Raw genomic sequence first — 21,653 nt, 5'->3', positions numbered from 1 at the left:
AATGCATAAGGCCACAGTAAACATGAACAACAATCATTGAAGCGGGGATGGGGGTGATGTGACATTACTAGATGCAAACATACCCAGCACCATATCTTACATGTCTTATCGTAATATCATTTTCATGACGTATTGAATATTGTTGGGCCTACCATCCATATTCACGCTACCTAATACACTAATACACATTATCGAATAATTGGTTAAAACAAAGTGTGAATTTTCATGCTAAAATTTTCAACAGATTAATTCGCAAGTGTCAATCACTTTATGGCTATTTGTTATCGCTGCACACTTAAAAAATTTGGCAACAAAATATGTATAAAAGTTCTGGGCAATTATTATCCAATTGAGCAAATTTATTACCCAAGTATTAGGTTTGATTACCAAATTTGGACAGATTTTAACCAATGGTTGTGAGGACAGTATGTTGCCCATTGATGGTTAAAAATTGGGCCTCTATCGACCTTCCCTTGTATAGATTGTGGGTATAGTTGGCCAAGTGTGGTAGTCCATTAATGAATGCGAAAGAGAGGGTTCAATCTTTAAGGTGCAGCACCATATGCTCATTACGCATTTTTTCGTAGTCAAATCATAATTATCTGTGTAATCTATTCATTATTATAAAGATGCGTGTATGATATGAAATATAAATATATAACTAGATCTTTTTTATTGTTCTCCAACGCTTTCATATTTAGTATAAAACCAATAAAAAGTTATATTGCACATCTTTATTCATCAAATGAATTCCAAAAAATCTTTAGTGCTCAAAGCAAATAAATAGGTCAATAATCCTTATTCAATAGTAAGTACAGTTTTTCCTGTCGCTCCGCTGCGCGTTTCGATGTCTCGGTGGCTAGCGATGACGTCATCAAGTTTGAATCTTCCTCCGATGTAGGGTTTTAGCCAGCCTTCTTCCACGCCGCGGTAAAGTGTGTCATGCATGTCCAATCTCGCTTCCTGTGAGATGACATAAAAATGATTTAGATATAGGGCCTTTTCTTTAAATCCTATATAGTTGAGCTTGTTCTATTGTATCAAGTAATCGCGTCGAGTATAGGGTCGTCAGGCAACCCAACCTTTCTTGGAAAGGGCCCCTATAAATCCATAGAGGATGGGTCACTAACATTCGGTAAGTAAACCCCTTTTATCTTTTGGCGACGGGCTTTTGCCCCCCCCCCCCCACACCTCTCTCTGTCTCTCTCTCTTTCCATCCGATGACTCAGGAACGTTCATGATATTATATTAGATTTTTACCGATATGTCGCTAAATGAAGATTTCACTTTTACAAACGTTCGGTAAAACACTACCAGCAGCAAATTTTTTAAAAAAAGTTCTATTCTTATCAGCCGATCTATCAGACCTTTTATAAACTGATTCTAGTTTGCCCTTTTCACGAAAGGTCGGGCTACCCGACGACTTTATGACGCGATTATTTGACGGAATGACATAAGTCTTTTCTTGCATGGAAAGCGTTTTAAGGGGCGGGGCAATTTGTCCTTCAATAATTTCCTTGATTAATTACAAACAACATGGGAAAATGAGGTTATGGGACGGATATGATATGAGGAAGAAACACACAAAAAAGATTATTAGTAATATATAGATGGTCCATCTCTTTCCATATGTTAACACTCCCCCCCCCCCTCCCTTCGAATCAATCCATAATTGATTGGGGCGGCTGCATGATTATTTGTGTGTATAAAAAAATAGGAATACCCTCTTTCATAAAGAAAAAAAAAATCAAAATTAAAATCCAGTTATCAGACGTGGGGATTTTATGCATGATTCATATAGGCATAATTTCATCTCATAATTTTGTTAACAACCCCAAAGTTGGTTTAAAAATGAACCTATACTAACTATAGGGAAAAAATCAAAACTACATGCAAATTTGATTGCAACTGCAGTTGTTCTATTAAACGTTGGCGTAGCTTCGTGCTATTGGGTTTGTTAAACATATTTCTGACAGTGAAGGCAGTGTTCACTTCCCTAAAATACTTATCAGATGTAAGTTATTAAACGAGTGATCTCATTTAAGCTTTAATCAGTGGTGTTATGAGCAAAAAACTTGGAGGGCTTTGGCGTATTGGGAAAATTCTATATAAAGTTTAGAGTGAGCACTGAATTTTTACATTTTTATTCCGAAATTAAAATGTGATACATTTTGATATAATATTCAGCCTTCTCTCTTTCATTTTCTTTTTTTTTTCCTTTGTCGTGATTTTTTTAGGGGGGAGTTGGTTTTAATTCCTTCAACGACTTTTTTTTTAAAGTAACTCGGGTCTACACTATAATAATAAACTTAGCATATGCATCATTCGAATCATTAGGAAATGGAAAAGTTCAAAACAAAATAAAAATCTACTACAAAATAAAAAACACTACCCCCAAGAGTAATTAAATAAAACTAAGATGTATAAATGAATGAATAAATAAATAAATAAATAAATAAATGAATGAATGAATGAATAAATAAATAAATGAATGAATAAATAATATCACTTACCGTATCACAGAAGAATAATGCACTTCCGGTTACTGTACTTTCTTTTGTCACCATCTCTTGTGGATCACATGATGTGATTCCTCGCTTGCCAACGATCTGAAAAGGAACAATTTATTGTAATAAGAATTTCACGTTTGAGATTATGGGATTTCCATTTATGTTCACTATCTCCGGCTATTTGCAATGGAAAGTGTAAGTCTTGGGGATATATTTCCCATTCCAAATATTCAAAATACTTACTTTTGGCCTAAGCAGGTAGACCTGTAAAAAGTTATACATCATATTTCTTTAGAAAATAATCAACAACAGCGAAACATAGTCAACTAGCACAGGTTTGGAAATCATATAAGTTTAATTACTCATAATTGTACACTGACAACAACTTACTATACCTCTATATGGAAGATGATGTATATAATTATGATAATCATATTCATAGTGGATTTGGTGAACTTATACAAATGATCAATTTTGTTTTCATTGTCAAGTTTCATTATGTAAGTATAAGTTTGTCTTTGTTGCTAAGATCTTTAAACTGCTCATACATTTCTGCCATTTTGTCAAAAGTACACCCTTTCAGTTGTGTGTACATTACATTCCATTGTCGTGTGATATTCATCCCAACCATAGAATGTTATTGCACGTACTTTCTTAAATGTGATGGTATTCATAGGCGGCGGAAGAGGGGGGGTACGGGGGGACCTCCCCCTCTGAATTTGAGGTGGGGGACGACCCCCCCCCTAAATTTGTTGCTCATATTTTTTTTTTGCTTGTAAACAATTTTGGTGCCCCCCCCCCCCTATTTTTTTTGGCTTCCGCCGCCAATGATGGCATTACATCTTGGCGTTTCATGAAAATTGTCAGCTCTGACACTCCGACAGTTACCATAGAAACAGTCAGAGGCCAGTGTCTATCAGCCAATCAAAAGCAAGGATTTCACTGGAATTGTCAGCACTGACTCAGTTGTCAGTGCTGACAACTTTCATGAAACACCCACCCGGTGTAAATTGACCGTAATGCTAGAGGACTGCCACACACATCAAACCGACCACAGATAAATCAAAACTACTACGTTATTTTTCAATAACGTACTATCGATCGATATAGAATCGATCCCAGTGGTGTGACTGGGGTGTGTAAGAAATCAACTCACCACGATGTGACCGTGCTTGGATACGATTTCGAGATCGAAATGGAAGTTGACGTCGACGTTTGTTTCCAAGATAACGTTCACCCCCTTTGGGCCAATTGCCGCCTGTTCGAGAGTTGAAAAAAAAAATATTCAAACTAGATAATAAACAGTTTATTGAAAATGGAGGGGAGTTCACCCTGACAACAAGCTGCTTTTTATAAAAGCAGAAAATCGTAGAAAAATATAAATCTAGGTTCGACTAAAATTCAGCCAAGAAGAATAAGGAAGTTTTTTTCATGTTTATATTTGTGATGTCATTGTGCTAGCAACTACTTAGACATATAGGCCTACAGAATACAATATAATTTGAATATTTAGTATTCTACTGAACCTTGTTATTTGCAATTTAAATTTCATCTTTTAATACGTTGATTATCATAGCTAGTACAAAGCAGGGTTTAGATAACATAATAAAAAAAACTCACTGAAAAGCATCGCTTGTCTATGTAAGATGCTTGTGATAATATCACAAGCATCTTACATAGACAAGCGATGCTTTTCAGTGAGTTTTTTTTTTTATTATGTTATCGAAACCCTGCTTTGTACCAGCTATGATAATCTGTTTGAATTTGATATTTAAAAAAAGAAGAATGAATTATATCATGTAATACGCATTTTCATTTAATGGTTTATTCTATAGACAGTCACGTATCGCAGTAAAAACTGAATTACACATGCTTTACAGTGGTATTAATTAAATGCATGCATGATAAAAAAAAATTACAGAGACAATTAAGATTAATCACATACATTTGCACAGTAAGTTATTGATAAAGATGAATGAATAACAGGAGAATGCATATGATAGATTGATAAAATCATTTACAATAAAACTTTTAAAAACACAATAAGTCATTGGTTATTAAAAAGCATATATATGTACTTGTATATTAAACGTTTAAGAATTTTCAAGTTATTTCAGTTATGATTGGTAATATTTGTTAAGCACAACATTAGGGAGGGCACTGTTATGAAATCTGTTTGTCTTGTATTGAATTATGTTTATTGTTTGCATATCGAAGAAAATTATTATTTTGTTGAGGAGGTAAAGAGGTAACCAAGACTTACTTAAGTTTTTTTTTTCAAAACAAACAGCAAAATCTTGAATGAGTTTTCTTTTCGGAATAATAGAGTTGGTAATCCTAGCTATATTTCAACCAATTTCCTTGAACTGGCATACCAGTATATTTAAATGATTTTTTGTGACTAAGAATATTTTCTCATATAAGCGGATTTGCATTGATATCTAAAGGTATATCAGGGTGGATCCAGAATTTTCAAGGGGAGGGGGCACATTTTCCCGAGGAAAATTTGACATAAAAAAGGGATTCACCAAAAATTTGAAGGTTATTTCGTCCAATTAAAATTTTACTAGCAGAACAAGGTCCTCACTTGTGTATGAACGACATATTCTTATAAAAATATGCAGTGACTTTTAGGGGGACACTTGTCTTGTGTCAGAACGGCATATTGAAATTGAACATTTTTATTATGGCTCTCAAAAAGGGGGCACGAGCCAGATGTTTCATTTCATTTTCTTTTCCCATCTTTTGCAAATTGGTCGGAATATTCCCCTTCTTGTTGTTGAAGATGGAACAATCAAAATACAAACATTAATTGCAGAGTGACCCAATTTTGGTCTACGTTCGTCAATGTGCCAGGAAATTCAATAGGTTCAAGTTCTATTTATTTATTTTCTCACCAGTATAAAAACAATATACAATAGGTACAAGAATGAAAATTACATGTATAAGAGAAAAACGGAAACTACTGAAAAGTTCATAAGAACTTGTGAGTTGTAGCTCCCAGTAAAAGAAGGTAAATAAAGAAAACGATCGAAATATAGAGATAAAATGAAATGATTGAAATATACCTTTACTGTTTCTTTGAAATCTCTCTCTTTATAGTCGAATACTTCATCCGCCCCCATTTCTCTGACAATTTGGCGCCCTCTTTCGCTACCAGCTGTTCCAAAGACACGTGAAGCACCAAGTCCTCTCGCAAGCTGAACAGCAGCCAGGCCGACCTAATGGGGAATTAGAAGCATAAATTATATATATTAGAAAAGGGTGAGGTTCCAGGGGCAGTGTTTTCAAGTTGTTTCAATTTGTTTTTCAAGTAGTGAAATAAAAAGAAGAAATAGGAGATAAGGAAGTAAAGAAGGGGAGACGATGAAGAAATAACTTATGGAAGAAGAGTATAAAAAGGTCTGTGTCAATTTTATATAAACCCTTTCATTTGGGTGACATTACATTTGCTCCCGTGACATTTGCCCCTGTCTCAATATCTCAGAGAGAATAAGGTTAGAGTTACGATTGTAATAGAGTTTTTGGTTCAAGAAAGATATAGGATTAGGGTTGATTTATAATTTTGTAGATTACATTTCATGTTTGGCTTAATGTGCTGAATCTCAACCGGAGCAATTGTCGCCAGAGAAAATGTCATGGAACCATTATTATTTTGATTGAGAAACAAAGGTAATTTTGCCCCCCCCCCCTCTCCCCGATCAAAAATATCTATAGTCGCAGCCCCATTAACGGTAATCATCTTAAACCCTCACATGTAGTAGTTTTAAAGATGATATAAATTTCTCATCCAGTTCACATACGGAGGATTCAAATCATAGAAAATGTATTGTCAAATATTCATCATGACAAAGAACAATCAAGATGTCTTTATCGAAAACAGCAGTTTAGTCCTTGACATTGGAAACGATATATTTCAGATTTTTCGTCAGCTCCAAGCCTCAGGACGAACCTACTGTTCCGGTTCATCAGTTTTCGACAAAGACCTCCTAACTGAGCTTTGTCATTTTCATCTTGAATGATGCTTGTTTAACTGCAGGGCACCCTCGTAAAGCATGTTTTTCAAAGTGGAACAGGCCAACCCTGCAGTAGAAAATAAAACACAAAAATATAAAGGACTTCAGAAAAATACTTACAGCTCCACTAGCTCCCTGTACTAAAACACTATCACCGCGTTGAAAATGAGCTCTGGAATCAGAAGAAGGGGGCAAAGCAAGAGACAAATTTTTCGTTAAAACACTATTCAGGGTTAAAAATATTTGTTTCCAATTATGCAATAAAATATAACAAAAAAAATCCACATAATGACAGAAAATTTTGATAGCAACGGAGAAGCTGGTGAACAAATCCTAGCACTTTCAAGTTCATCGAACTATTTTTCTTGGGCAATGGAAGAGCTATCTTTAATCACATGATCTAACTATTGTCCTATCGGGAGCAGGGTTTTGTATACATGGTAAATGGAAAATGATGGCCTGAAAAAAAGGCACACAATGTTTTGGTGTTTACATTTTACATTGAATTATTAATTTTTGATAATAGTTTTGCCAAGAATTTATGGTATAAGATAATTCTAAAAAGGGTTTGTAGGGGGATTCTTTTTCGAAAAGTGAAAGTATAAGCGGTAATATCATTGGGGTTTTCGGGGGATGTTAAGAGAAGCTCAATGCGAATATGAAGCAAACTATATTTATCTACTTTTGCATTATTAAGCTTTTCCGTTGATGGTGAGCATGGGTTCAAGGCTTCTAAAATTTAGGGAAGAAATGAGAAGAACGAGAATATCGAGAAAAAAATATGTGTGTTATGCAACGGCACATGCAATACATTAAGGAAAAAATCTATGTCAATTGACCGTTTTACCTCCCCACCTACTCCCCTCCCCAATGAAATACAATCAAGCGGATTCAAACATAACAACTACTCCTCTGATTAATTGCTTCCTGGTCGAAACATATTGTACCACCACTACAATCACAAGAACTTACTATACCACTACACTTACAACCATCACTATTCGGAATAGTCTGAAAAGCAAAGACTTATGTTTGACATCCTAACAAATTACACCATGTCAAGAGTGATGACTATTTAGACGCCAAATTCCGAGGCCTGTCTGTGTCAAAGCCAACCACAGTACATATTGCATCTACATCTAGTCTCACTCCTTCAGACGCTGCATTATGCACGATGTTAATTGCGAAAGTCAATGGTCTGTGCCTGCAGACTACACTTGGACCACTTATTGCCACAACTATCGACTTACCTGGTGAGAGCGCGAAGCGCGCTGAAGTAAGGGATTGGTAAAAGAGCTCCTTCTTCAAAACTGAGTTTATCATGGAGTTTATAGACCCTATCTGCATCTGCTAAACAGTACTCCGCATACGTTCCCGTTATTGGTTGACACACATACACACGATCTCCAGGCTGGAAATTGAATAGAAAAAAGGTAAAAATCATTATTCAGATATTTATTCAAAATTATCTATGTTTCATAATTTGGTATAGAATAGTCGCTGATTTACGAAGTCACTGATCCAAGTGGAGGCACATACGGTGCGCCCATCCCCCCCCCCTTTCAGGGCCGTAAAATTATACATATATTTATTTCTGTTTCGGTACAATAGGCTACCGTACTTTTCAGAGAGAGTGGGGGGTAGAGGAGACGTCTCGTTTCTATTCTTTGTAGAGAAAAATAAGAAGAAAAAAACCCCAAAGCTGCCTTCTCTCCCCCCTTTTCTCCCTTCGCCTTTTTTTCTCCTTTCCTTTTTTTTGGGGGGGAGGAATAGCCACTCCACCACCCCCTGGAAACGCAACTGATTTTTTCCGTTTTCACTAATCTAATTCGTGTTTGTATCCTTAAATGTCAGGATTTTATATCAATAAACTTTTTAATTGAATAGTTTGTATGTGTATACACCCACCCTCCTTACACACATATTTATACATATTATTATTTTTTTAGAACAACTTTCCATTGTTTATGTTTCCCTTTAAGTATACCAGTACCTCCTCAGGTTATTGTTTCCTGTAATAAAGTGCTACTCGTGTCTTATTACCTTTTACTGATGTGTTTCGATGTCATAAAAACGGTGAAAAGTGCTATGCAATCATATTACATATTATGCTTGAGTATCAATATCTTCGAAGAAGCAACAGAACAGACTAATGCAAGAAAATCGATTTCTACATCCACAAAACTATATACAGAACACTGTGAACTTGGATTTGGGATGTACCCCCCCCCCCCATACAAACACACTTTTCAAGGCGGAAGGATTTATCTTAAAATGTCCTGAAAGTGCTTATTTTTGGCCCTATTTTCGATCACCCCCTGTCCCCTCCAACCCTACCCCCCCCCTCCCCGTGGGGCCGCCCCTGTAAGGACCCGGGGAGCGTTTGATGAATGGATTTGTCGGACGTCTTATCCGACAAGTCCGATTTTATCCGACAGTCCATAGAAAAACTGCTTCTTAGCCAATCAACATCAAGGAAAGTAGTCAGATCTGGGGGGGGGGGGGGGGTTTCATGAAAGGACTTGTCACGTTTTATCCGACAAGTCTCATTTTATCCAACAGTTACCATAGAAACAGTGCTTCTCAGCAAATCAGAATCAAGGAAAGTTGTCAGATCTGACAACTTGTCGGACAAAAATGTTGATGAACGGTCCTCAGAGTGACATCTTGTCGGACAAAAATGTTGATGAAACACTTTCCCGGGTGTCATCTGTGAACACTCACTTTGCAAGTCACCACGCCATCGCCGACGGTTTCGACGACCCCCGCTCCATCCATTCCGAGAACGAAAGGGGTAATGAACCCCCTCCATCCCCTAGAACGAATGCGAAGTTCGAGCTCGTTGATACCAGCCGCATGCAGACGTACAAGCACCTATAAACAGGATGAACAATAACAAGAAAACAATGAGAATTGTCATTTTCAAATTTATTCTTGGATCTGGAGCACATACGTATGCATGGTATGAAATATTGAATAATTCAAACAATAAAAAACAAAAGAAATAGTAACTGATGGACATCACAGACTGACCCACTTGCATGTCACTGAGTTGTGCATATCACTGTTTTGTGAAAAATAAGCGAAACTTTAAAATGCCGTAACTTTCTTATTTTACATCCGATTTCGATGAAATTTCAGCGTTTTGCTGGTTTTATTTTTCTATATTTATACAAATCAACATTTTTCTGGGGTACACTTGACCTTTAAACATTGTGAATCACATATTCGCATAATAGACCATGTGAACATGCTGTCACACTGTCGAGATATCCACAGTGTGGAAAGAAAGTTCACACTGTTGAATTTGATTATGTTAACAGTGTAGATAATATTTTCACATAGTCCACTATGTGAAGACACTGTAATCACACTAGTTCATAAGTTCATTTTATTTTGTTTTCCAACTTTGAGTTTGAATACATGTCAAACATACAAGTGTGTATGAAACAAGAGTACATGATAAAACATACAAGTATACATAAAAAACAGAGTATGCAGAAGAAATTGTTTTTAAATACATTATACAGCTTAAGACAGAAAAGAAATAATTTCAAAGGAAGACGAGGAGACCTAAGTGAAGCAATGCTTGTAAATTACGGTTCCTCATTACGAATTCAAAGAACATAAGATAACACAGAAATGGCAATACATGTATAATATAATATGATAACTAAAGAGAGAGGCGGGGAGAGAAGAGGGACACATTTACATAAGGGACAAACAAGGGGACATATGAGGATAGAGACCAGCCAGGCCCGGAAAGGGGGGGGGGGGTGAAACATTGATAATATAGCATTAACTAATAAATAACACACTGTGCTTTCGAGAAGGGTATTGTGCGTTGAGACTACGAAAATCATTTTCCGCCTTTTCACACGGTAAAAAATCGTAATTTAAATGATGATTCCAGAGAAAATATAGCTAATTACAATTTTTAGCACGTGTGAAACCAAACTAGAAGATGATTGGAATCAAGAAAGCTAATCACAATCACGAATTCAAATTCTACTCCGGCGGTGAGTTCCAGTTTCAATCCATAATCCATCAAGTTAATTGGGAATAGTTCCGTTGTCTTCTGGTATAGGTTCAAGCGGTCATAACGAAATTGAATTTAATGAATACAAAGTTAAGTCGATCACAATTACAATAAATGATCTGTATTTAATTCATTGATTTAGTTATTTGTCAAATGCTTATGTATAGCTCAATTTCTCATCCAATCGTAGACAAATAAAGTAGTCAATTAAGATTCGAAACAGTTTGGATATGTACACAATCAAGTCAAATCACTGCATTATTATTATTATTTTTCTTTTCTTTTATTATTCATATTGCAATGAATTAATCGAAATGATAATTGCTGATGGATCCATGTTACAAAATTTTGTTTTGCCAAATTAACTGTTGCCAGTTTCAGTTGTAACTTTAAATTCATACTTTTCGTTTTATATTCTTATACTGACCTGGATGGAGGTAAAGGGGTGTGGGATGGAACTATCTAGGTCATTTGATTTATGTCACGTATATCCCATTGTTATGTAATTTGTATTGTATAATCCATGTATTTTGAAACGCCGAATAATTAATAATAATAATCCATACGGTAGATTGATTCACTCAACATTTTCGTAACTTAGAGGGGGTAATTTAAATTTACAACATTTTGATTACGTGGGCGAGAGAGCGAAGCTAGCGAGATGATCAGTGGTCCATAACACAAAGCAAATAGCATTGAATTGTACATTTTTTTACGATTGACTGTATTGACCACAGTGCTGTACAAACACGCGTGAAAATCCAGCTTACGATTAATTGCTGACATTTGTGTTACGGGACACTGGGTATGTTTTTCAATTATAATCAAATGATCTTGCATGTACACACGTTCGCGGGGGGGGGTGTAAGAAATAAGAAAGCAGGTTTTGAAATTCCTCATCCCACTCAAAAGTGATTCATACTAAAAAGAAAAAAAATTCTACTTACCTTTCCAGCTACAACTCTGGGCACAGGGGCGTCTGTCTTTATTTTCATGTTTTCCGCCCCTCCAAATTCTTCTACGAAAACAGCCTTCATTTGTGTTGATCCCGCCATCTCAAAGTTCATAAATATAATTCGTACTTCAAAAGATAGTAAAAGATGCAGTTATAGAAATGAATTGCAAACCAGTGGAGCGCGTTACTTTCTCAAATACCCTCTCCGAGTTTTCTTACGAATCGCACTGAGGCCTTCACTCGACAAGAGGCTACTTATATAACCCAGGCGGAGAATAGATGATTATAATGCATGAAAAACTTTTCATTCGTTGCCTGCATTACTCATGGTACCGGTAACTATCATAATTATAGCACGAAAAAGTCATTAAAAAATGCCGGTAAACCCCATTTATTCAAGTTTTTTTTTCCACGGACCCTTTTATATCGATGATTGTATTTTTGATTTATATCATAAACTTTAACAAATGGATGGTGGCATTATTATCATTATCTCTGTAATCTACTCACTAATGTATCAATATCAATGTATATTTTTGTTTTTAATTTGTTTGGATTGAAATGCGTTATGCCTTTTTTTCTCTCAGCCTTGTTTATCGTCCGGCTCTGCATATACTCATAATCAATATTTCGTCTTTTAAGTCATATTAGTCCTGTTTTTGCTACTATTCGGGGTTTTATTTTGATATCGTATTGGTTCCTTTCTCATCTTCGTCTATTTTCACTCTATATACTTACGCATAATTATATGAAAATATTTACTATCGGCGTCATTTTCATTTTTAATGTTTTAACTTAGATCTCGTCAATAACGATATGGAACGATATAATAAAGAAAAGTGTGTCTCCTAAAGAAAAAAAATAATCGTCTGAATCTAAGCGTACCTTTTGACATTAATCATCACCAGTGGCGGACCGTGACCCCGAGGAGACAAAGCATTGGAGGGGGGGGGGAACGGCATTGTTCACAAACAATGCAGTGCCCCCCCCCCCCCCAATGCCTTGTCTCCTCCGGGTCACGGTCCGCTACTGATCATCACAGATAATGTCAAAGTTATTCAATCCTAAAAACAAATTAAAATTGACAAAACTAGTTTTAGTTTACAATATATTTTGGCTAAGTTTCTCTACTAATGGCACTATCAACAATAATAATCGTAATGATTTATCGATTGATTTGAGTTAATTAATACATAATTAATTCAAATTTTAAATTACAAAGTAAGGCGAAACAGAAAACTCTTTACAAAACAACCCTCACCTTTGTTCAGCGTATCTATTTAAACATCGAAAGATATTTTATTATTTTTATTATATTAATAGCCTGTAGCTTCGATCTGTTAAAGATGTGCTGGTATGCAAACGGAAAGCTCTCTATCTGACATTATCTGACGGATATTACATTCCATCAGTCACCGGGTAGTATACTGGGAGTACTGGTAGATGAGGGGTTACACTCTAAAAATACCTAATATTGGGTAAAATGGAAACATGCAAGTTTATTGGATAAAAAATACCAAATACTTCTGACATTTTACGCAATGTTACGTTGAAATTGACCCCCAAAACATGCATTTTACCCAATATTGGGATTATTTTACTCAATGTTTTTAGAGTGTATATTGTTCCTGGATTCTCGTGTCGTTTCATTTCATGTTATCGCACTTTCATTTTAATTTTTTGTTTGTTTTAGTTTTCGGTTTCGTTTTCTTTACAATTCTATTTCAATTTCAATTTCATTAATAAAGTTTATTTCCTTTCATTGGATCAAATTTTATTCCAATTTCATTTCATATATCATGTTCATTTGCATTTCAATTCCATTTTATTTCACACTAACCCCAAACAAAATGCAATTGTTTACTATCGCTTAACATTACAAGAAATGATAATAGCAATTCAACAATTATCTGATCATAAAATTAGATAGATATATTGAGGAAACAAGTACTGTATTGCTATATTTCGGATTAAATTGTTAATCAGGTTTTAAATATGTTATCACTGATCATTATTCTGATACCCCGCCCCCCCCCAAAAAAAAAAAAAATCATACACAAAGAACCGAGACGATACTTGACACAACTACAAGAGTTTTATAAAGTAAAACCAGTCTGTAGTATTGTAGCAATTGGTTATGCACCCAGGTATTCAGATAATAATCTTGTTATGTCTACATCCCTGAGAAAAAATGACCAAATGACGAGACCTTGGATCTCGTCATGTCTACATCCTGTGTCAGAGATGATCAGATGACAAGATCTTGTCTATATCCTGTATGAGAGATAATCAGAGGACAAGATCTTGGATTTCGTCATGTCTACATACTGTGTGAGAGGTGATCAGATGACTAGATCTTGGATTCCTTCATGTCTACATCCTGTGTGAGAGATGATCAGATGACAAGATCTTGGATCTCGTCATGTCGATATCTTTTAGAAGAGATGACAAGATGCCGGATCTCATCATGTCAACATTTTTTAGAAGACATGATGAGATGACAAGATCTTAGATCCCGTTATTTCTACATCCTCTGGGAGAGGTGATCAAGATCTTGGATGAAATACAGAAAATAGGTACCTGCTTAAATCAAATTTTGCGAGAGCACAGCGCGAACTGAAAATGTTAATATAAAACGGACATTTTTACAGAGCACCTATTAAAAGTATATTTATAAACCAAACAAATGAAACAATATAATGAAAGTTCGATTTCTGAGCTGAAATATATATTGACTTCAAAATTTGATATTTTAAGCTCAATATTGAGCAAGATATGTAAATCGCCTAAAAGGCAATATGCAAGCGCGAGGCGCGAGCGAAAATTATATATATATATGACATGAAAGGAAAAAAACATTTTCCAAGTCACCTTATTTTATTCATTCGTCTTCTTCCTCTTATATTTCCCCTTCTTTTTAGTCCACTCTTTTCCCTTCTTTTTTCCCTTTCTTTCCCCTTTTTTTCTTTTTTTTTTGCTCCGCCAATAGGGGATGTAGACATGCCGATGTCCAAGATCTTGTAATCTTTTTCAAGGATTGTAGACTTGACGAGATGATTGACCATAACTGGTCAACTTTCGTCATAAAATTATTTGGGCTATCCATACATATCATTCTCTGTTTAAAGGAAACCCTTGCTCTCCTTTCGATTCATTCATGAAAGTGTGATTTATTTTAGCAATTTATGTACATTCATGACGTTAAAGTAGTCAGGTCCAGATTTTAAAAAATGTGCTCAGAAAAAGTGCTTTAGGCATTTTGTGTTAATGCTGATTTATCAATTGTTTTAAGGTAATTCAGGGGTGCTGAACCCAAAAATGCTGTTTGCCAAACTTGATTCCGACGTTTTCATCCTCAAATTGGCAAAAAACAAAATGGCGGCATTTTTAATGCAGTTTCCCATATTAAACGATTTTTATGGGTGATTGTATTTAAAAAATTGGGATCTATGCGTTATTTTTTATACCCAGGGTTGCAAACATAATGTGTCTGAATGATTCGTCAGCCATATTTAATTCCAAGATGGCTGCCATGATTCACAGCTGCTGATTTGATAAATAATATGGCGAAATATTTGATAATTTGGGTGCAATGCTGGCATATTCACATTGGATATCTAGGTGAGTCAGTCGATAATGTCCGCCATTTTTTCCTCGCCTGCATAGCAGAATCAAGACATGGACGTCGCTTTTCCGACGGCGGCGGCGAAGTCAACATCAAATCTTAACCGAGGTTAAGTTTTTGAAATTTCATAACTTTTAGGGTTTAGATGTCTTATTTCATGAAACTTAGGCATGTTAGGATTAAACAAAGTCTATTGACACAGGTTATAGTTACAAAACGTTGTCAAGGTTACCGGAAAATCCAACATAGCGTCCACAACGGCAGTCGTTGTACTGTCAACTCCAAAAATAAAGTAAATCCTCAAAATCAAAATCATCAAAAATCTTTCAAGGCAAATAATGAATCAGGACATGTTTACAAGATAGTGAGTATGTCAGAGAATTCAAGATTACCTTCCAAAATGGCGTCTATAATGGACGTTGTAACTTTGAAATGGTCCAAATTCATATAATATCCTCCTGGTAGAAATAAATTTGGGGTCTACCGATAATAAAATAAAATATATAAAAATCATGATTCCAAAGGGAAAAATTACATTGGAAAAATTTCAAGATTTATCAGTGGTGCAGTTTTGCCCCTCCCCCCCCCCCCAAAAAAAAAAAATAATGATGGCTTAAAAAATAGTTGCTATTTCTTAAAAATCTGGCTGCAAAGTTCATATACTATCTACCTAAATGTAAGAACATTTTGTGCCTTTCTCATGAGGATCATATGATATACATGTAGGTGAAGACATTACAGGGAACCACTGTTGTCAATTTTGTCAAAAAAATGAAGAACGCTCCAAAAATTACATTCAAATTGGCTACCATTGTTACAAAAATGACAATACTTCATATCTCATCTAGTGCCACTATTTTGGTGTCTCTGTTTCTAAGACTCATGAAAATATGTTTTACAAGAATTAGTGACATAATTAGGTGGTGGTGCAACAATAAATAAACATTAAAAAACAAACTTTAAAAAATAAGGTAGAATTTAAATTTCCATAATTCACTGATAAGTATTTCAAGACACGTCATTTTTGTGCTCAGGACTATCCTATGGTTTCATGATTAGGGGACAGCAGTCATTTTCACGCAATTTTAGAAGTCGCTTTGGACTTTTTACGACGAAAAGGAAACTGACCATCTTTTTTATTTGTTCCAATTTATTATTTCAGCCTTCAAACCACAATACATGTAGTGAAAATTTTGTTCACCTAATTATGACCATGTTTAGCTGATGGAAGTATTTTAAGACTCACTTTGAAAGCCAACTTTAAATGATAGGCAAAATTGACTGCTTCATACCATTGTAATTAATCCAAAAGTATTATTCAACCCTTTAAACTATAGTGTAGACACCAACATCATATTTCCCTAGTGGATTTTAAATAGATTATGTCAATTTTTGAGTATCAGTAGCCATTTTAGACTCCTTAATTGGAAGCCATCTTGGATTTTTAGACATACAGGACCATTGGTTTCCCTTGTAACTTATCCTAATGTATTACTTGACCATTTAAACCAAGGGTTACATAACATAATCATATACAGTACCCCAGGCGGATATTAAACAAACTATGACAGTTTTTAGTTAACAATAGCCATTTTAGACTCCAATTTTGGAAGCCTTTTTGGATTCTTGGACATGCTGGACCTCTGACTGTCCTTGTAACTTGTCCTTATTTATTACTTGACCCTTTAAACCATGGGTTAAACACCAAAATCATATACCTCGGGCTGATACTAAACAAACTATGTCAGTTTTTCGGTGAGAACGGCCTATATAGACTCCATTTTTGGAAGCCATCATGGATTTTGGACATAATGGAACCACTAACTATCCTTGTAACTTCTCCAAATCTAATACTTGACCCTTTAAACCATGCGTTATACTAAAAATCACATTCTCCAGGCGGTCATTAAACAAACTTTGTCGGTTTGTAATTAACGAGAGACATTTTATACTCCATTTTTGCAAACCATCCTGGATTTTTGGACATGGAGGACCATAGACTGTCTTTTTTACTTGTCCTAACGTATTTCTTGACCCATTAAACCATGGGTTAGACACCACCATCATATGCCCAAGGCAGGTATTAAACAAACTATGTCGGGTTTGGGTTTTTTTTTAGATAACAACAGCTATTTTAGACTCCAATTTTTAAAAGCCATCTTGGATTTTTGGACATAGTGGACTGTTGACTGTCCTTGTAACTTGTCCCGGTTTACTTCTTGACCCTTGAAATCACCAATGAATACAACCCAAATAAAAGACAATAAAATACGTAAAAGATGAATTATGAATTTTTAGGCCATGGCAGCCATTTTTACGCAATCTTGGATTTTCAGGTACCCTGGAGTGCTTATGTTCACTCTTTCCTTTTTCGCCCTCCACCATTGAACACATGTATGCACCGGAAAAGGTGTCTAAGGTAGATAAAGTGCCGGTTATTTTAATTTTCAGTTAATGGCGGCCATCTTAGACGCCATCTTGAAAATAACCACTTTCCCGGATACGGATTTTGGTGGATTTTTAGTATGTTATTTTTTAGATCAAATAGTACCAAAAACCGTTGACAAACATTTTTGTTACAAGTTTTGGGGGTCAGAATAGAGTAAAAATGGGTGTAGAATGGCGGCCATTTTGTTTTTGCCAATTTGAGGATTTTAACATCAAAATCAAGGTTGGCAAACAGCAAATTTGGACTCAGCGCCCTCAAATTATGTTAAAACACTTCTCAATTCAGCATTAACACGATTTGCCTAAGGCAGTCTACTTTTCTCAAATCTGGACCTGACTAAAGGCTTTAAATCTTGATTGATTAAGTCAGACGAAATAAAAGATATTTCGATCATTCATACATGTTCTGTGAAAGATATGATATGAGATATTCTATCTACATGTAAATGGGGAATACAAGTTATCACGAAATTTACAATTTTATACGATCTGATCCTGATAAAAGAATATAAGAAACCCGGCCGGGTAGCGCGGGTATAAAGGCTCCACGATTATTATTAATAAGCAGGGCGGAAGTCAACCGCAGAAGCCATTAGCAATGCTTGGTGATTAGGAAAGAGATAAACCCCTTCATTGTACTGAAATGTTAAAAATACAATAAGTACATAGTCATATTATGATTGATAAATGATTATTGAATGGCATCATCTCCCAAAAGGCTTCATATTTCTATAAATGAGAATGCAGTTCAATAACAAACTCTATGTTGACATTTCGATCTATGAACTATTAATTAAATAAGTATTATAGCGCATGGATATAGCATTTCACCATAGATATAATGTTATCAGTGAAATAGAATGTATATTTTGTATTGTGATATATCATTATACTAGTATATATATATATATATTTGTATACATATATTTCTTTTATGCATAAATGAAATGAGAAAATACCTGAATCGATACATTAACTGATTTTTGTTTCACTCTGGTATAAGCCCCCTTCTCTTGAAGCATGAAACGAGATGATTTTTTTTTTATAAGATAAAAGTTTCGCACACGCAGGGATACGCCGTCACAGGGGCAGGGGTAATCACCTCGATGATGTTTCAAGTCGTGAAAAGGGGAGAAAAGGGCGGAGGTGAGGGAATGAATAATATAGAAGAGTCTAAAAGGGAGATATCCGCTGAATATAAATCTGCACTACCCCTATAATTCAATTTAGAGAAGAAAAAAATGACGTTATCTACGGTCGCCTTTCCCCCATTAAAATCTACTGGTATCACCCCTGCATAAACGACATATTCTTTCTTCTCCAAAAATAAATATAAACTAAAAGAAAAAAGAACAATCTATTTAAATAAAAAAGCGATCGGTGAAAACCTAACTACCAGGTCACAATAATAAACTAGTGTAAGATTTGAATGTAAGTCAGTATACTCCAATGTAATTCAAATTCGTGATTCTACATGTGTACCAAAGTTGTAGACAGGGTTTAAATGTGACGATATTATATTAACTGTAAAATATGTTATTTTTTGAGGTCATACGAATCTGTCTTTATTAAACTCCCTATTTTACTCTTTGAAATTATGTAACTAAAAATAGTTCGATTGTATTTTTTCTTTCTTCTTTTCTTCCTTCCTTTCTTTCTCTCTGTCTCTTTTCTATCCTAGTCTGCTGTGCAAACACTTCACTCGAGTAAAGGGTCTGAACTGCAGCCTACTCATGCCTTGTGTACTGAAGGCCCTCCGCTGAATTCAAACAGCAAGTTTTGTATGTGCTAGTCTGCGTGGAGACACACTTGTTGATCAAAGTTTCAATCAGGGTCTGTGCCTGCAGACAATCTCTATCCCTTCCCTCTTTTTTCTAATCCCTACGCCCCCATCTCTCCCTCTATCTTTCTCTCTCACCCTCTTCTCCTTTCTCTCAATCATTTTCTTCTAAGTTTCTGCCTCAATCTGCATTTTCCAATCCATCCTTGCCACTTTCTTTCTTCGGGGGAGGGGGGGGGGGCTTTTTATGGAAGAAATGGTCAGTGGTTTCATTTGACAACTGGTGAAAACTATTGAAATCCTTGCTTCTGATTGACACAAAGGAGCTAATGGAGCGTTCCACTCAATTGTAATCAATTGCAAGTCAGTTTTGGGTCCCATATCGATCACAGGTCTTGTAATTAATTTCAAATTTGCACTCAATTGTACTTTTTTAGAACAAGAAGTTAAATTTTGATTTACAATTGTTAAAAATCGATAATGCAAATATTTAATTGCAACACCCCATTAGTCAACAAAAAATCACTGATTATTGCTCCATGAAACACTCCTCCTTTTCCTATACTTTACCTTTCTCTATCAACAAATCAAAAGAGAAAAATCTGACATGAAATGAGAATCCATAAAATTTAAATAAAGAGCAGGGCAAAAAGCATTTTGCTGCCCAAGTGGATGCCTTCTGTAAAATTTTGTTCATGTTCAGGGCTCACTAAGATCTGTCAAGACCAATTTTTTTACAAAAAGGACAGCATGCAATATTTTGTGTGTGTTTTTATTACAAATCTAACAATATATACTATCCAAAGGTACAATACTACAATGTGCCATAAAAGATCCAGAGTTAAGTCAAGACACTCTAAATTCCAAGGATTTAAAATAAAATCCAGATCGGCTGAGAATAGTAACCATCCGAATTTTTTTCAAATCTTAAGGATTAACTTTTTAATCTCAAAACATTTAAATTAAAATATTTTAGATTTGTATTCAAATCAACAAGGTTTGAATCTAAATCTGATTTTCAGCTGGACACTATTCATATATTTGACTGGAGAGGAATGTCAAACATATATGCAAAGAACTAATGAAAATAAAGAAATAAACCAAAAAAAGCAAACAAACAAATAGAAAAGTAAATAAATGAATAAATAAATAAATTAATGAATGATGAAAATAAATAAATGAACAAAAAATAAATAATTGAAAACAAATAAAATATATAAATAAATGAAAGAATGAATAAATAAATAAATAAATAACAAATGAATGAATGAACCAACTACCATGGTAACACCAATCAACAGCCAATCACAAACATTTTTCTAAGGAAGTTACAAACGATAGAAAACTTGCAATCGATCATATATACTATGACCTGAATAAATCAACACTGCACGTATTAAGGCATTTTTATTGCATAAAGAGTTACTACCAAGGAAGCATACTGGAGAAATAATACTGAGAATGTGAAGTACAAAAATACTTAAAAATACCAGGGAACAAATTACACTCGTGGCAAAATCACCCCAAAAATGCTCAAACGAAAAAAAAAATAGTCAGAAAACTCCCTGTTCACTGCAATGTTAAAGCTTAACCAATGCTGCAGATTTAGGCACTCAGTTGTGAAAAGTTTCCCTGCGAACAAATTTTTTTTTTGAAAATTCTAACCTTTATTACTACAAGAATCTAATCCTGTGATAGATTTTGGCATCCTATTCACAAAATGATATGATGATTCATCTTTTTCCCCTCTTATTCTCCCCTTTTTTTCTTGGTCAGGAAACTTTTTTTGGGCCCCATCGAAGGTTTAACCCATTTGTAAATTACGGCTATTTGGTTTATTTTCTTTGCACAAATATATAATAGAAAACGCATCTCTGAGTTGTTAAACAATATACAATACTAACTTCTCATGTCTTACTATACCATTGATGAAGGTCTGGGTCCCGTTTTATTACGACTTGTTACAACATCAAATGCATTAATTTCTTTAGCAAATTTACTATCAGCCAATTAGATTGAAGAATTTCGGTAGCTTTTAACTGTTATTGCAAATTTGTTATTATAACAAGTTTTATGAAACAGGCTCCAGATGAAGCTTGCAGCATCGCAAGTGAGAGCAAACCAAAACGGGTCAAATTACATTATTGTGTAAAAACGATGAACAGATGAACATTTTCAGGAATAATAATAATAGCTATTTTTCATATAGCGATTTTCCCATAATGGCCCAAAGCACTTTACATATTATCATAATCAGGAATCGATCATTATTATTCAGGT

The 21,653-nt window shown here is 34.9% G+C and overlaps 1 protein-coding gene across 1 annotated transcript; it reads right to left on the bottom strand.

Annotated features, from left to right (window-relative positions):
* On the bottom strand, positions 1–11,773 carry LOC121429932 (quinone oxidoreductase-like). Its single transcript, XM_041627192.1, has 8 exons — positions 11,513–11,773; positions 9,251–9,400; positions 7,777–7,937; positions 6,647–6,698; positions 5,579–5,731; positions 3,667–3,768; positions 2,514–2,609; positions 1–963 (listed from the first exon to the last, which is right to left on the bottom strand). Exons 1-8 carry the CDS (start codon positions 11,630–11,632, stop codon positions 799–801), a joined length of 999 nt encoding a protein of 332 aa, XP_041483126.1. The 5' UTR covers positions 11,633–11,773; the 3' UTR covers positions 1–798.
* Positions 11,774–21,653: the final 9,880 nt, after the last annotated feature.

Source organism: Lytechinus variegatus, chromosome 16 (assembly GCF_018143015.1).
Source record: "Lytechinus variegatus isolate NC3 chromosome 16, Lvar_3.0, whole genome shotgun sequence".
Classification (NCBI taxonomy): domain Eukaryota; kingdom Metazoa; phylum Echinodermata; class Echinoidea; order Temnopleuroida; family Toxopneustidae; genus Lytechinus; species Lytechinus variegatus.
This window is presented reverse-complemented; position numbering and strand designations above follow the sequence as displayed.

Bases quoted from the DNA above. Each gene is read 5' to 3' on its own strand.
- LOC121429932 (XM_041627192.1), bottom strand. From the start codon at position 11,632: ATGAACTTTGAGATGGCGGGATCAACACAAATGAAGGCTGTTTTCGTA. The intron at 3,769-5,578 runs GTATATTTCAAT...ACTCTCGAACAG, and splicing joins ATTTCAAAGAAACAGTAAAG to GCGGCAATTGGCCCAAAGGG. The intron at 2,610-3,666 runs GTGAGTTGATTT...GTTCCTTTTCAG, and splicing joins CCAAGCACGGTCACATCGTG to ATCGTTGGCAAGCGAGGAAT.